The sequence below is a fragment of the Emericellopsis cladophorae genome (assembly GCF_022114955.1).
Source record: "Emericellopsis cladophorae strain MUM 19.33 chromosome Unknown NODE_80_length_78263_cov_119_885277, whole genome shotgun sequence".
Classification (NCBI taxonomy): domain Eukaryota; kingdom Fungi; phylum Ascomycota; class Sordariomycetes; order Hypocreales; family Bionectriaceae; genus Emericellopsis; species Emericellopsis cladophorae.
The window spans coordinates 45,355-60,249 of NW_026251005.1; the positions used below are offsets into that span (position 1 = coordinate 45,355).

A 14,895-nucleotide genomic window follows, 5' to 3' on the forward strand; every position below is an offset into this window, starting at 1 on the left:
AGTTTGATCTGTCTTGCCTAGATGCACGCGCTCACACAGTTTGTTCACGTGCGTACTAAACTCCGAGCCTTACGAGCTAGCTGCAAAACGGAACAAGTCTCCATGCTTTTCCGATGCGAGGAGCGTTAGAACAGACAAGCCTACCACCCGCCACGCCCCTTGATTCTTTTCCGTCCCCTTTTCCGAGACGGGAGTTTTCCAAGTTTCGGCCGGAGATCACGTAAGCGGCGAGCAGATCCGACCTCCTGCAGGCGAAATGGCAGGCATTGCAAATAAGCGCTATTGACCAGTCTATAGTAAAGCAATGGTTTCATTGAAATCAGTCCCATTGATCGAATCTTGTGCTCATTTCACTCAGTCGTCTGTTTCCATTGCTATTGTGGCACTTCACATCTTCGCAATGACAGCCATCACAGCTCCTCTCGTGGGCCTCACTCCAGGTCTGGAGGGACCCAACGCTACGCAGCCGGCCGCGGGCTCGAAACCGGACAAAATCAACAGCATCAACGATTTCATTCTTCACCAAGCGCATAGCATTCCCGACACACCCCTTATTGCATATCCAAGATCGGAGCAGGGATGCAGCGATTGGGCAGACTACACAGCGAAAGACCTTGACAGATTTGCTGATGAAGCGGCCAAAGAGCTCACAGCCTTGGGTCTACGCCCTACTGTAAAGTCAACCCACCTCATTAAAATGTGCAGAGTGATACTAATACCCATAGGAAAACAAGAGCAGCGAGACCGAGGTTGTCGCCCTGCTGGGACTCTCAAACCTTGACTACGTTGTATCAATTCTAGCTTTGTCACGGATGGGCTTTTCTGTTCTCTTTTTGTCCAATCGCCTGCCTCCTGAAGCTTACATCTCTCTCCTCGAGAAGACAAAATGCACGCGGGTTCTAGCCACGTACAGGTTCAGCTCAACAGTGGCCAAAATTCAAGCTACCTATCCCCTTCAAGCTTTCCCTCTTTTGGATCATTCTACATACACACGCCAGCCGCTTCCCACGGCTCGTTTCCAAAGGCAGACAGAGGTTATCAACGAGGAAGATTGCGTTGCCTTCATCGTTCACTCCTCCGGAAGCACAGGCCTGCCGAAACCAATCTTCCAGACGCACAGAGCATGTCTCAGCAACTACGCGACTGGCAGTGGGTTCCGTGCGTTTGTCACGTTGCCACTCTTTCATAACCACGGACTCTCCACCATGTTCCGCGGCATGGTGACCGGCAAGCGTACCGCGCTCTACAACGCCAATCTGCCCTTGACGAATGGGAACCTTGTCGAAGCCATGCGCACGGCCGAGTTCGAAAGCTTCCACTGTGTCCCGTACGCACTGAAAGTTCTTGCAGAAACCAGCGCTGGAGTTAGTGCGCTCCGCAGTGCCAAGCTGGTGCTTTTTGGTGGCAGCAGCTGCCCGGATGACCTGGGGGACATGCTGGCCCAGGAAGGTGTCAATATCGTGTCTCACTACGGCGCGTAAGTATAAAGTAGGCCTTTTGATCAAGGATGTGGCTGACCATGTTAGAACCGAGATGGGTCAGCTCATGACATCCCAGCGAGATTCTACGCAAGATAAGGCTTGGAACTATGTCCGGCCGCTTGCCAACACAAGGCCGTTCCTCCAATTCGACCTTATCGGTGAAGGCATCTATGAGCTTATTGTTCTCGATGGCCTCCCCTCCAAGGTCATGTCCAACTGCGATGATCCACCATCTTCGTTCCGAACTCGCGACACGTTCATGCCTCATCCTTCAATCCCCGACGCGTGGAAGTACCTTGGGCGTTTGGATGATCGCGTCACGCTTATGAATGGCGAGAAAGTCCTCCCTGTCCCGTTCGAACACCGTGTGCGCCAGAATGAGTTGGTTCAAGACTGCCTGGTGTTTGGTGTTGGTCGAGCCTTTCCTGGTCTCCTCATCATTCCAAGCGAGCACGCCGCTGGCTTTGACTCGGCCGACCTGTCGGACAAGCTGTGGCCCGATATTCAGAACGCCAACGAGCGCACTGAACTGTTCGGTCGCGTATCTCGCGAGATGGTAAAAATCCTGCCGTATGGCACCGAGTACCCACGCACCGACAAGGGCACAGTCATCCGCGCCGCGAGCTATAACCACTTCGCGACTACCATCGACAATGTATACAAGGGATTCGAATCACCAGGCAAGGCAGACCGCTTGGCGCTCGAGATCCCTGCACTGGAGGAGTACCTGGCCAAGCTCCTCTCAGAGTGCGTCGGCGTCCAGGGTCTATCTGCAAACACGGACTTCTTCGCAGCTGGTATGGATTCGCTGCAGGCTATCACCGCTCGGGCGCACATAATGCGCGAGCTTGACCTGGCTGGCAACGTTCTCGGTCAGAATGTTGCCTTCGAACATCCAAGCATCACTCAGCTGGCTGCGTACCTGGATTCACTCCGGAAAGGTTCACCGCTCGAGTCGGTAACCGAGGAGGATATCATGCGCGAGCTCGTTGCTAAGTACTCGACTTTCGCGCAATTCAAACCCGGCACCCAAGTGCCAGACGGCGAGGTTGTTGTAAGTAAACACCTGTCATGTATGTGTGCGTATGGTTTCAACTAACTTGGTATACTCAGGTCTTAACAGGTGCCACTGGCTCTCTTGGGGCTCATGTCCTGTCCCAGCTGTTATCCATGCCGCACATACGACATGTCTACTGCCTCGTCCGTGCTCCATCGCCTGAGGCGGCACAGGAGCGCGTTCTCCAGTCACTGGCCGACCGTGGCCTCTCTCCTCACCACAGTTCCGCCCACGGTCGCATCATCTCGTCTCTGGTTAAGTCTGGCCTCTCTTCCAGCCATGCGTCTGCAAAGTTCACAGCCCTTCCTTCAGACCTAAGCCGTGCCGATCTTGGTCTCGGTTCTACAGTCTTTGCAGCACTGACCTCGCTGGTCACGTCAGTCATTCACTCCGCATGGGCGGTCAACTTCACTCTTTCCGTTCGCAGTTTTGAAGCCCAGCACATCGCTGGTCTCCGCCACCTCCTCGATCTCTGCTTGTCGGTCCCGTTCGCCCGGCCTGCCCGCCTGGCATTCATTTCTTCCATATCCGCTGCCGCTGGCACCCCCTCCCCTGCTCGCATCGCCGAGACGCTGGTGAAGGATCCCGCGCATGCTCAGAATATGGGCTATGCACGGAGCAAATGGGTCGCTGAACACATAGTCAAGGCTGCGGCAGTGAGTACCGGCATGGAGGCGCGCGTTCTGCGTTCCGGTCAGATTGTGGGCGACTCAGTCCAGGGCAATTGGAACGCAACTGAAGCTATCCCACTGATGTTCCGGGCTGCTGTTACCATCGGCGCTCTTCCAGCGCTTGACGAGACACCTTCCTGGTTGCCGATCGATCTCTCTGCACGGGCAGTGCTAGAGCTCGCTGGAATGGCAGAACCGGGGTCCAAAATTGATGGATACTTTGAACGCAGAGACGGACCTGACGTCGTTTACCACGTGCAGAACCCGACAACGAGACGCTGGACCGAGGATGTGCTACCTGCGCTGTCTTCTGCGGGTCTTGTCTTCGAGATCGTCGGCCAGCGAGAGTGGGTGCAGAGGCTACGGGACGGTGACCAGGATCCTAAGACCAATCCGACAGTCAAGCTCCTGGATTTCTTTGCCGAAAAGTATGATAATGACAACCCGGGGCGGAGGGGTCTTGTCTTCGATACATATCTGACTGAGCAGAGAAGCAAAGTGATCAGTGAAGGGTTCGACGTAGTCGGTAGTGGATTGTTAACAAAGTGTGTCAAGAGCTGGAGGAATGTTTGGGCTCAATAGGTCCCTGTTTGAGGGCTAACGTCGGTAAATGAGAAGGCCTTGGTAGTACGCGTCCGATGCTTTATGACGTGCGACTTAAGTATCCCGTCCAAAACTCACGTGGTCTGATATAGCGTCTTCAAGGACCTAATGTTGTACAAAATCTCCCCTTATTCCATGATTTCGTTCTTACGAAAGGTTCCTTCGATGCCGTTAGCATGCGACCTCCGTTCAGGCAGGGTTATCGTTATACCTGGGATTTCTGGCATCCAGTTCTCCCGCTGGGAGCAGAAGAACTCACCCTTCGGGGGAACCTTTTCCCTTTGATCGAACACTCCCCAAAGGATATAGCGGAAATTTTCCGCAGCTCGCTCCTACAGACCGTCAGTGTCTAGTCCAATACCTAGAGGGCCAGGCTACACACCCCATATTCGCAAAGGTGTGTGCCACACTCCGCACAGAATTCTCGAGTCACCCCGTTATCCTGCTTAAACCTCTTAATCTCGCCGCGGGAATAGCGAAAGGCTTTCAGAGGAATCTGCATTCCGATCAGGACTGCGAAACACGTCAAGATGTAGGGGCTTAGTGTCTCTTGCCTTGGTGGTAAGCCCAAAATTCGTCCCGAAAGCCCTCTTGCAGCTGGAACAATGACATAGGGTCGTCCTGGGTTCTTCCGAAGCGTCTAGTTGTACACTGAACTGGACGTTGTCGCAGACACAGCGACCGGTGAGAAGATTGGCCATGATATGGGGTCGCATGCAGCTGCGCCGAACAAATGATTTTGTTATGAATACGAGAGTTGAGCGGCAAGACAGCGTAGGTTCGAAAGGCCATGTTCTCGAGCTAGGAGAGGGCGGCGCAGTGACGGGCTCCAGGCACGATTTGACGTCACGATTTCGTTGCCCTCGAGTAACGGAGCCTCAAGGCGGGGCCGACAAGTACCGTTGAAAATCCGGAAATATATCACAAAGATAGTGGAAGCATGGAAAAGGAAAACACCATCAGTCTTCGCCTGATAGCACCTTTCTTCGACCCCAAATTAATGTTGGGTCCGATGAACCCGAGCTCTCTGGTGAGATGCACGGCCTGTGTTGCGTGCCCACCGCTCAGAGCAGCCGCGGAGAGCTCAAGGCAGTTATCAATCCAGAAAGCACTCAACAATCGCACGCGGTGCCCGCTCACACTGCAAACCGGCCGGAGTTGCGTGTGATTTGATGTCAGGCACGGTAGACCTTGGGAAAGAGCGAATTTACGGAGCCTACCCCGGTGACCACGTGGACGTATGTAGAAAACTGGCAAAAGGGAGTTCACAGCTCTGATCAAGCTCTGCGAGTCATTTAATTTAGTCTCCTCCTGTGTATCTACTGGGCCAACCGAGCCCCTCTCCGCGCTCTCCCCTGTCAGGTCATTTCCACTCGCAGACGCCCTCGTGATATCAGTCGCCTCCTACAGGGGTCAGCCCCTCAAAGCGAAGGGCCGCCTTGTTATAGCTAAGGAAAACGTGGCTAAACGAGGGACTCTCAAGCGAATGATAATGCAGGAAATGAGATGGCGTCTGTGATTATGGCTTTTTTCCTTGATTGCTCGAGAACCAGCTAGCGATGTCGGCTGAATTGAGGTCGTCCACATTGAGTACTTTCTTGCGGGGGACAGGCGCCACGGGGCAAACCTGGAACTCTTGGCATCCCCGGCCAAGCCCTGTAGTCTAATTTTTGACATTGTGGGGAATAGCGGCTTGCAGGTGAAGATCCACAAAACGGCGACAGCACGAGGTAGACCATCCGATCTTCGACGCTCATGCAGAAATTCGATACAATATGAGGAAGGAGCTGCTTTAGGAAACTATCATTGGATGCAATGCATGCATATTGGACACAACCCAAAGCAGGAACCGATAGCTGTCGATTGGGGGCTAACTCTTGGTTGCAGATCGTCGCTGGGGATCAGTGACCACCGTCGGCTCACCGAGTCATGACACGTTCCTGGATCTGGTGGCTGTTCAGCTCGACCGGCAATCCCCGTTGCTCGCCTCTTAGCCTGCATCTTAGCTCATTATCTCCCCACCACCTTGGAGCCCATGGCTCTGGATCTCCATGTGCGTCTCCCTGTACGCCACTTGTTTTGAATACCGGTTAAATCAGCCCCTTGACTGACCGCTGCGTGTGGGCAGCGTTGAGGTTTGTTTGCCTGGTACTTTCTGCCAAACCTTTCTTTGCTTTTTTTTATTATCTCTTTACTGTGCAACTGAACCACAAAGTCTGCTTCAATGTTGCCAGCGGCGTCCTAAATCGGCAATTGAACACCAACCCTCGAGAACCTCAGCAGCCAACAGTCATTAAACAGGCACCATGCCTGATGGGCTCACCAAGACACAGCTCGAGGCTATCAGCAGCATTGAGAGGGCCTGCTCGGCCGTATCGCTTGTGGGATCCATCTTCGTCATTGTCACCTTCTGCATGTCCAGAAGCTTTCACAAGCCTGTCAACCGCCTTGTGTTTTACGCCAGTTTTGGCAACATGTTGACCAATGTCGGCACTCTCATGTCGCGCACATATACGACATCGCCAAACTCAGTGGGCTGCCAGTTCCAGGCTTTTTTGATTCAAATGTAAGTTACTCCATCGCCTCCGAGGCAGGTTCGCAGACAAGCAAGGGCCTTGGTGCTGACGCTGTAAATTGAATAGGTTCATGCCCGCAGATGCCTTCTGGACTCTAGCCATGGCAATCAACGTTTACCTCACTTTCTACTACAGATTTGATGCCCAACGTCTTCGCAGAATGGAAATCCCCTACATGATTGTTTGCTATGGCGTCCCCTTAATCCCAGCCCTTGTCTACATCTTCCTCAAAGACCACGCAGGCAATCGCGTCTATGGAGACGCAACTCTGTGGTGCTGGGTGACAACGGAATGGAACATACTGCGCATTGTAACATTCTATGCACCCGTGTGGTAAGTTGAATAACGTTACAAGATGATACCACTCAGTATCCCACTAACACAACTAGGATTCTGATTCTTGCCACCGTCTTCATCTATATCCGCGCCGGTCGCACCATTTATTACAAGCATAAGCAATTGCACGAGTTCAGTCCGTCCAGTTCAGACCCTGTCTCTGTGGCGCACACCGAGACAATGACCAATCTCAAGACGACAGAAATAACGGTGTCTTCCACGGACGCCGGGCATCCCGACATCTTGCATCCGCAGAGCGAGTCTTCCCTGGGGCCTGAAGTTGCTTCGAGAGGTTATACATTTGCAGTCGCTACTGGCGGTGGCCAATCGCACATTCAATCGGGGGCTAGTCCTTCTCGGCCCTCAAAAACTACCACACCATCTGGCGCCGTGGTCGGTTCAGCACGGCGAAGAAACCACGAAGTGAATACGGCCTCATGGGCATACACCAAGTGCGCGATACTTTTCTTCACCGCGCTGCTCATCACTTGGATCCCTTCGAGCGCTAATCGTGTTTACTCCTTTATTCATCCCAAGACTTTGCCGACGCTAGAGATCATGAGCGCTTTTGTCCTGCCCCTGCAGGGGTTTTGGAACGCCGTCATCTACGTCGTCACTTCTCGGACGGCTTGCAAAAACCTATGGAGTGACTTTCGACAAGCCAGGAGACCACGTGTGGCGGAGCTAGTCGCCGGTGCTCGAGATGAGAATTTCCATGAAGACCAAGCAATCTCCATGTCGCGCAACCCGAGGGGGGTGAAGGGTAATACTGATTCGGAAAGTACGAGAGAGTTAGCGACATGCGATAATAATTCGACATGAGTACGAATATCGTCAGAGTGAGCAGGCTTACGTGCGGTATTAATAAAGTGTTATTATATTTTCTTGAAGAGCTCTCGTAATCCTATATCCTATACGGTTTAACACTCTATGGTCCCTGTATCTGAGTCCGGGGTTCTCTATACTTGGTGAATTTTAAAGCTAGTACAGGAAACAACTCTTAAACTCGTCTATAATACGCTCTTCACCGCTAATAGTATTATAATATCGGCTAAAGAGGCGATTGGAAGAGGAAGGGATTCTATACTCTATTTATCTATAAGTAGCTTCTTATCAGCGGCTAACTTCTCTCTTATTACTTCGACGACTTTAAAGACTTCATCGCCGCTATAATTATAGATATATCGACGAATAAAATAAATATAAGTACTTAGATATAAAGGTCAAAACTAGTAAAAGATCTAATTATAAGCGGGTCAGGATTCACACGCGCCTTGGTCGGCTGCTCTAAGTGAAAGCCCGTAACGACGAGTTGCACACGCTGCAAATCCATATTCGCTGCTGTTTTCGTCTCCTGGAGAAGCTCCTCTAAGTCTTGTACGAGACGTAGACCTGGAGTGGCCTGAGCTATAGTCTTGACAGTATGGCCCGTAAACCACCCGTGTCCTCGATGAGAGCGCGATCTATCGACCCCTGATTGTCAGCTATTGGTTTGGAAGGGCTCTGGTAATCACAGTTGCTCTGATGTGGCGACGATCATATCTTCTATCATCCGTGATCTCTGCAGGCCCCGAGAGCCGTGTTGCCATATTGCCATAGCTGGCTGCCAAGGGGGGTTCAGGGGGATAGACAATCACTCCATTTCGGCCTCGGAAATCCGCGCGTTTACTGCATCCAGTTTCTTACAGAATGCAGTCTAGGAAGACGACAGGGACGAAGATGGAATCAAGCTGCATATGAATCTACGGCTACTAACTGACCAGAGGCCGCATGCCTTCCCGTGTCCACTGCCACCCGTGTTTGCTCTTGCAGCTTCCCGCTAGCATCCGACAGAAAAAGAGACAATAGTCTCCGTATAACAGCTGGCTCTCACGGTCATATAAAGCATCTCCACTTCGTTCCGTCTCGCCCGTGTGCTGTTGTTTCTGTCCTCGTGGCGTAACACCTAGTACTTTCGGATGCTGCTGCTTGTAGCCTTGCCTTGTTCCTCATTCGAGGTAGTACGCATCGATTTGCCAGCGAATGAAAGAGCTTGACAGGTCGCATTCCATAACTCAGTCAAATGTCGACGCGGCCCGCCAACTTAAATGAAGCTGCAAAGGCAGACAGACCTCTGAAGTATCATGGTACTCTCTGCAGCTTCCATGGGGCCATGAAAATCGTCGAGGATCGCAGCGGGGGTTTGGCACCAGAAAGGCACTAATATTGAGGAAGTACCGCTTGATATTTGGCTTTTCGAGACGGTCGGACTTGTGTCTCGCGGATCTAGCAGAGTCCTAGTTAACCGGCGTGTAGTTGGGTGAGAATTGGGTCTTGATTTTTTTGCTTTTGGCGGAGAAGGTCCTATACTGTATAGGTCTTTGACTATCCGCAGGTCAGCATGGTTTCCCTCCGGGTCCCAAACTCTGAGTCATACTCGCCATGAGGGAATGCATTGGATTTGACGACTGTTGTTAGTGCTAGCAAGGCTATGTCACTTGGCTAGGAACGTTTTCTGCGCCCACCAATAAGGCGCACGCCGGGGCGATTGGGTGAACCTAGTCATGCTCGGGCACAAACAAGGTAGACACAGGAATGAGGTGAAAAACACGTCGAGATCAGGCTCGGACACGAGTAGATGACACCCTGGTATGCTGGCTCCTGGCACAAGCATCGATCTTCTCCAAGTAGGTAATGCTTCGCAAGGAAACTCTCAGGTTCGTATTCACGCTTCAAAGAAAGCCTAGCATCTCCCGTGTCGTCCCCCATGTGAACTAGCATGGCCCGCGTGTGCTCGGCATGCCGCCTCTTCATGCGTCGTGGAGCGCGCGCAGCTATCTTCAGCTCAAGAGGGGGCGGTACAAGTTGAGCCACACAAGGGCTCCGACTCTACCAGATCAGCCCCGATCATACTATCACAGCTATAGATATCGATATTGTCGCCATCTACGGCCTGAATACGAGGTTGCTAGATACGAGGACATGGCGGCGCTAGAGAACCCTCCTAGTGTGTCTACAGGCAGAACAGTCACAGGACGGCTTTATTTAGAAGAGAAACGATGGTTATGCTTATTATTAGGCCCTGGTCGCGAACGTGGAAGACGCCCGCTGGAGCGTCGTCATCTTTGACCGACCAATCCGAAGCTTGACCGCCACAACCCCTCATGCAGCACCTCGTGAAAGGCTGGACAGCTGAAGACGGCTGGTCAAGCCCTTCTTAGCTCCAACGGCTGAAGACCGCCAGCCGTACGAGTCCGCAGAGAAATCGGGGTCTACGCGATCACCGCAAATGTTTTGGGACTTTCTCCTCAACGGCGTGGTGTTACGCCGGCCTCTAGCGATGCCCTCATTCCCGGGCACGATAGCGACGTCGATGTTGGGCGTGTCCGAATTTTAAGGAAATGCGGATTAGACAGCCAGCAGTTCTCAACTGGGCATGTCTCACCTCATGATGTCCCAGGCATTGCTAGCCGCACTGAGGCGAAGACGCACCGCCTCCCCACTAGACAATGATCGTCCTAGCCTGCATGGGCTGAGGCGCCATCCCTGTCGCTACCCTGGTCTGTCAGATTGAATGGTCCCGGGCACTTGGAAAACAGCATCCTCCCCGACTGTATTTATTCATCATCGCGCCCCCGTCTGAATTGTTTAGAATAGTCGATAAGTTAAGACACCCTTTCTCTGCTTTTAATTGTATTTCAAACCCCTTTAAGACAGACCAGACCTGAACACCGACACAATTATGAAGTACCAAATCAGCACCTGCCTTATGGCAGCACTTCCCCACCTCGCCGCCGCCATGGCCCCCTTCGCGGCCCAGGAGATAGTCCACGGACTCAAGGACCCCTCGCCGTTCCCCCAGTTTCTGCACGTCCGCGGGTCCCCCATCGTCCGCCAGGCTCCGCAGCTGCACGACCGTCAGGCTGAGGGTACCTGCGGTATCGCCCAAAAGGAGTGCGGTGGCGGCTGCATCCCCGTGAGTGGCCGATGCTGCGATAACGGAAACTGGTGTGGTATAAGCACGGTGTGCGACGAAGACAACGGCGGCTGCTGCCCTGTAGGGAAAACCTGCACTGGCGCCTCGGGCGCCTGCTCCGATGGGAAGGAGAAATGCGGTACTGGCTGCATGCCGGCGGGTGCCTCGTGCTGCTCGTCCGAATACTACTGCGACGCGGGCGAAACGTGCATGGGGAATATGCTCTGTTCTGGGGGCGACGGCGGTGTAGGTGACGGCAACGGAGACGATGGCGACGGCGTCGATGGAGATGACGGCGGTGACGATGGCGGCGATGTTGACGACGGCGGTGTTGGGGACGGCAACGGCGATGATGATGACGGCGGCAACGTCGATGGAGGTGACGACGGCGGCGATGTTGACGACGGCGGCGATGATGATGACGGCGGCAACGTCGATGGAGGTGACGACGGCGGCGATGTTGACGACGGCGGCGATGTTGACGACGGCGGCGATGTTGACGACGGCGGCGATGTTGACGACGGCGGTGTAGGGGACGGCAACGGCGATGATGATGACGACGGCAACGGCGATGATGATGACGACGGCAACGGCGATGATGATGACGGCGGCAACGTCGATGGAGGTGACGACGGCGGCAACGTCAATGGAGGTGACGACGGCGGCAACGGCGATGGAGGTGACGACGGCGGCAACGGCGATGGAGGTGACGACGGCGGCAACGTCGATGGAGGTGATAGCGGCAATGGAGACGACGACGGCGGCGATGTTGATGACGGCGGCAACGTTGATGGAGGTGACGGTAGTGGAGATGACGGCGGCGACGGCGGCGGCGACGATGGAGACAACGGAGACGATGGCGGGCCCACGCCAGTTCCGGCCAGCGCGACGGGTAGGCAGTTCTCCTTGACGGTGGTGTGGGTGGCGGTGGCACTCTTTATTATCTTCTAGGATACGCAGGTTTGCCGATTGTATAGAAGACTTGACGTAGGTAGGTAGTAGGAGGTAATACTTGCACTACGTTAAGTAATGCGAGATTTTTGTTTTCTATACTAGGATCCCTTTCGTACTTATGACAATAATACATAGGTTTTGAGCTATTCCTTTATCAACTCCTAGGTTTTAAACTATTTCTTTATCAACTCCTAGTTCTAGGGTTAGCGATTGTTAGGACTAATCGCAATAAACGGGTTCCTTAGTCAAGCAAGCTTGAGGTTTCCGGCTCAACATTTCCTCCGGCTTCACATTTCCGGCTGAGCTGAGGAGATCCTTAGCCCATCTTGAGCGATAATGATTAGCTCGGACCTCTATGAACGTAACCCCGATAGAGAACTTTTTGGTTGGTTCCCAAACCGTATAGTACATGTTAACCCAGTCGTTTGAATCCGCTCATGGCTCTGGAGATCAGCAAATATCTGTTGACCGCCAAAAGAACTGGAAAAGCATGATTCCCCTACAGTCCTCCGGGAGACTAATGCTTGAGAGACTAATGCTTGAGACCAAAGACAATCCAGATTTGGGTCATGCTCAGCATATCATAAGCATTACCCGCACCGCCGTTGATACATAGGATGTACGTCCGGACCATTGACCCGTTGTTCATACATCCTACTAGTAGCTCCACCCTTTCGATGCCCCCTCATTTGTTAAACTAACATGACCTTGCGAGTGTCTAAAAGTGCTGGAGTATCCGCAGATATGAACGTGATGCAAAGTAGCTGTACTGCGATTGTATTCAAGATATAGCAATCAACTTCAAGATGCCTTCTCATGTCGCAGCCGCAGTAGCGGCATCTCTTATGGTTCGCTCTTCCGCGAGGCTCATTCCCCCAAACAAGTCTGAATTTGCTAATGCAATAACAGTACTTCTACCCCCTGGCGCAGTACGCCAGGACTTTCGCACCGACCATCGACGCAGTGGGCACAAACGCCTTTCAGCATCAGAGACTGGCAGCAGCGGCCTCGGAGACTGTCACGCGGCCTAACGTCGATACACTATACTCTCAAGTTGCCGTCGACCTGTCTGAGACCGACCTCCTCTTGACATTACCCGAGATTGATCCACAGAGGGGCCATGTCTTCCCATTCCATGACCTGTAAGTCGCGCGCTTCTTGTGATGCGATTGTTGCTCTGGGAAGAAAAACGAACCACGCGCATACGATTCTCTGACACAATGGCAGATACGGGAATCTCTTCGCCGCGCTCGGTAGCTATAACAACGCCAGCGCGGGCACCTGGGTCTTGCGCCTTGCGGAGCCGGGACAGCCTGGGATGGAGATGGCAGGGGAGGGCCGGCACGGTTGCATGTACGAGAACATCACCGGTTGCATCAACTTCCCCACCGTCTATGGCTTGATGTTCCCCAGGCTCCTGCTGTTCAACGAGCCTGAGGACGAGCGGCTTACAGACGAAATCCGGCGCGAGTGGTCCATTAAACCTCTCAAACGCCGGGGACGCTCACGTTGTGACAAGGGATGCCCCAAATTGACGACTAAGATTCTCCGGCCCCAAGATATCACGGCCGCAAGCTTCATATCGCCGGCAGTTTATGATGCAGTCAACATGTCGCTCCTCTTCGACACTGCAGAGGGCTTGATGCCTTACATTCTCCCCAGCGACCAAGAGCTCATTAACCAAGATGTGAAGCAGAATCTCACCAAAGCCCTGCGATGGGCCCGTGGTAAGCCGGGTCGCTGCAAGCCTGCCCAGGATCTTGTGCAAACGATTCAGTCCATTATCGCGTCAGCCCTGCCAGCAGCGGCAGCCGACCCTAGGCGCATCATCCAAATGAACCCGGAATGGATCTGGCGCTATGGCCTTGGTGAGTTCGGCATGGACTACCTCTTCCGTGCGGCCATCACCGTCCGGGGCTACCTCGGTATCGGACCCCAACAGTACTTGACGCCAAACTACCGAGGCCCATACTCTAGTCCGGACTTGTCGTCAACTATTGACCCAGGCGATGCCGAACTATGGACCTTCCCGCGCAAGCCGACGCTAGTCGAAGGCGGCTTCTGGAGCGTTACCATGTACGACGAGGCTGGCTTCCTCGTCCCAAATAGCATAGACCGCTACGCTCTCGGTGATCGGAGTAGCATGACCTATCCAGATGGCTCGCCAGTCTATACGAGTGAAGACACCTCAGACGAAGATCGGCCCTTCCAAATCCTGCTGCAGAGCAACTCGACACCGCCGCCTGCGAACTGGACATCCAACTGGCTTCCCACACCTGACGGGTTTGGGGGAGTCAATGTCACATATAGCGTGCTTTGTACGTCCACACCTGCATTCTGTCGCAGCCTTGCGGAAGACTGGGATAACTAACACATGGTGTAGGGCGGTTTTACGGGGCAGACGATGAGATGAAGACGCCCGGAAGATGGGATTGGCCCACGCTAGAAAGAATTAAGGCTCTCTGATAAATAAGTCTTCGTTCGAAACCTTGTGTTAGGAGAAATTAATAAACCAAGCACATGCGAAGTCCACGGTCAAACTGCCGAAGTGCCTCTATGTCTGATTCTCCTGCGCAGGAAGTGTGTTTGAATGTAGGCCAGCTGTGAAAACGGTACTTTCCTCTAGGTAACCCTCGTTTTAAGAGCTTTCTAATACTAATATCCGAAGACGGTTTATGCTCGATATACTCCTAGTATTTCCACTTTCGCTTGACTAGCTAAATAGGTGAATGCTAAAACATAGCTAGCATACCGTAACTTATATCCTTATCTCTGAGGTAAGCAATAGCATAAGTTAGTCAAAAACAGCTGATATATAAAAAATAATTCTGTGGGCGCTATATAAAATTCTTTCTGGAGTTATTAATCAATTCCAACGAATTCATAGAGGGTGCCTCTATGCCTCTTTATATATATCGTACGCCCGTTATGTTACTATTTAGTCTACTAATCCAAGCTCTAGATCTGATGCACTACAGGCAGATCAAACGGGTGGAATAAGGATGTTCAATTCAAACGTCCTTGGGCAAGCCAGTCGGTCAGCCTAAAGAGGCATGGCGGCGCTGCTCCTCGGAGCGTGTGCGCGCAGCCTGATTGGCTGCGGCGTTGTCAATGCTACCTTGTCGCTATCCTGCTTGTGGGTGTACGTGACCGGCACGTGACACCCATACGCAGCGCGAATGTGCTCGGTTGAATGGCCACACAACCTCCGAAGTGTATCACAACCCTTCGTTCAATCCAGCACACATGGAGAAATGACTTG

The 14,895-nt window shown here is 52.9% G+C and overlaps 4 protein-coding genes across 4 annotated transcripts; all 4 read left to right on the forward strand.

The window, feature by feature from the left end:
- Positions 1–1,205: 1,205 nt before the first annotated feature.
- On the forward strand, positions 1,206–3,810 carry J7T54_007199 (uncharacterized protein; the record flags this gene model as incomplete). The annotated part of the gene is made up of 5 exons (XM_051510060.1): positions 1,206–1,327; positions 1,382–1,477; positions 1,527–2,539; positions 2,605–3,721; positions 3,792–3,810. 5 exons carry the CDS (start codon positions 1,206–1,208, stop codon positions 3,808–3,810), a joined length of 2,367 nt encoding a protein of 788 aa, XP_051359009.1.
- A 2,308-nt stretch (positions 3,811–6,118) lies between these two features.
- On the forward strand, positions 6,119–7,233 carry J7T54_007200 (Cyclic AMP receptor-like protein A-like protein; the record flags this gene model as incomplete). Its single annotated transcript, XM_051510061.1, has 4 exons — positions 6,119–6,378; positions 6,455–6,721; positions 6,778–6,934; positions 7,075–7,233. The coding sequence occupies 4 exons, from the start codon at positions 6,119–6,121 to the stop codon at positions 7,231–7,233; spliced, it is 843 nt and encodes a 280-aa protein (XP_051359010.1).
- Positions 7,234–10,445: 3,212 nt separating this feature from the next.
- J7T54_007201 (uncharacterized protein) lies at positions 10,446–11,630 on the forward strand (the record flags this gene model as incomplete). The annotated part of the gene is made up of 1 exon (XM_051510062.1): positions 10,446–11,630. The coding sequence occupies one exon, from the start codon at positions 10,446–10,448 to the stop codon at positions 11,628–11,630; it is 1,185 nt and encodes a 394-aa protein (XP_051359011.1).
- An 809-nt stretch (positions 11,631–12,439) lies between these two features.
- Positions 12,440–14,099, forward strand: J7T54_007202 (uncharacterized protein; the record flags this gene model as incomplete). Its single annotated transcript, XM_051510063.1, has 4 exons — positions 12,440–12,481; positions 12,543–12,775; positions 12,861–13,951; positions 14,017–14,099. The coding sequence occupies 4 exons, from the start codon at positions 12,440–12,442 to the stop codon at positions 14,097–14,099; spliced, it is 1,449 nt and encodes a 482-aa protein (XP_051359012.1).
- Between the last annotated feature and the right edge of the window lie 796 nt (positions 14,100–14,895).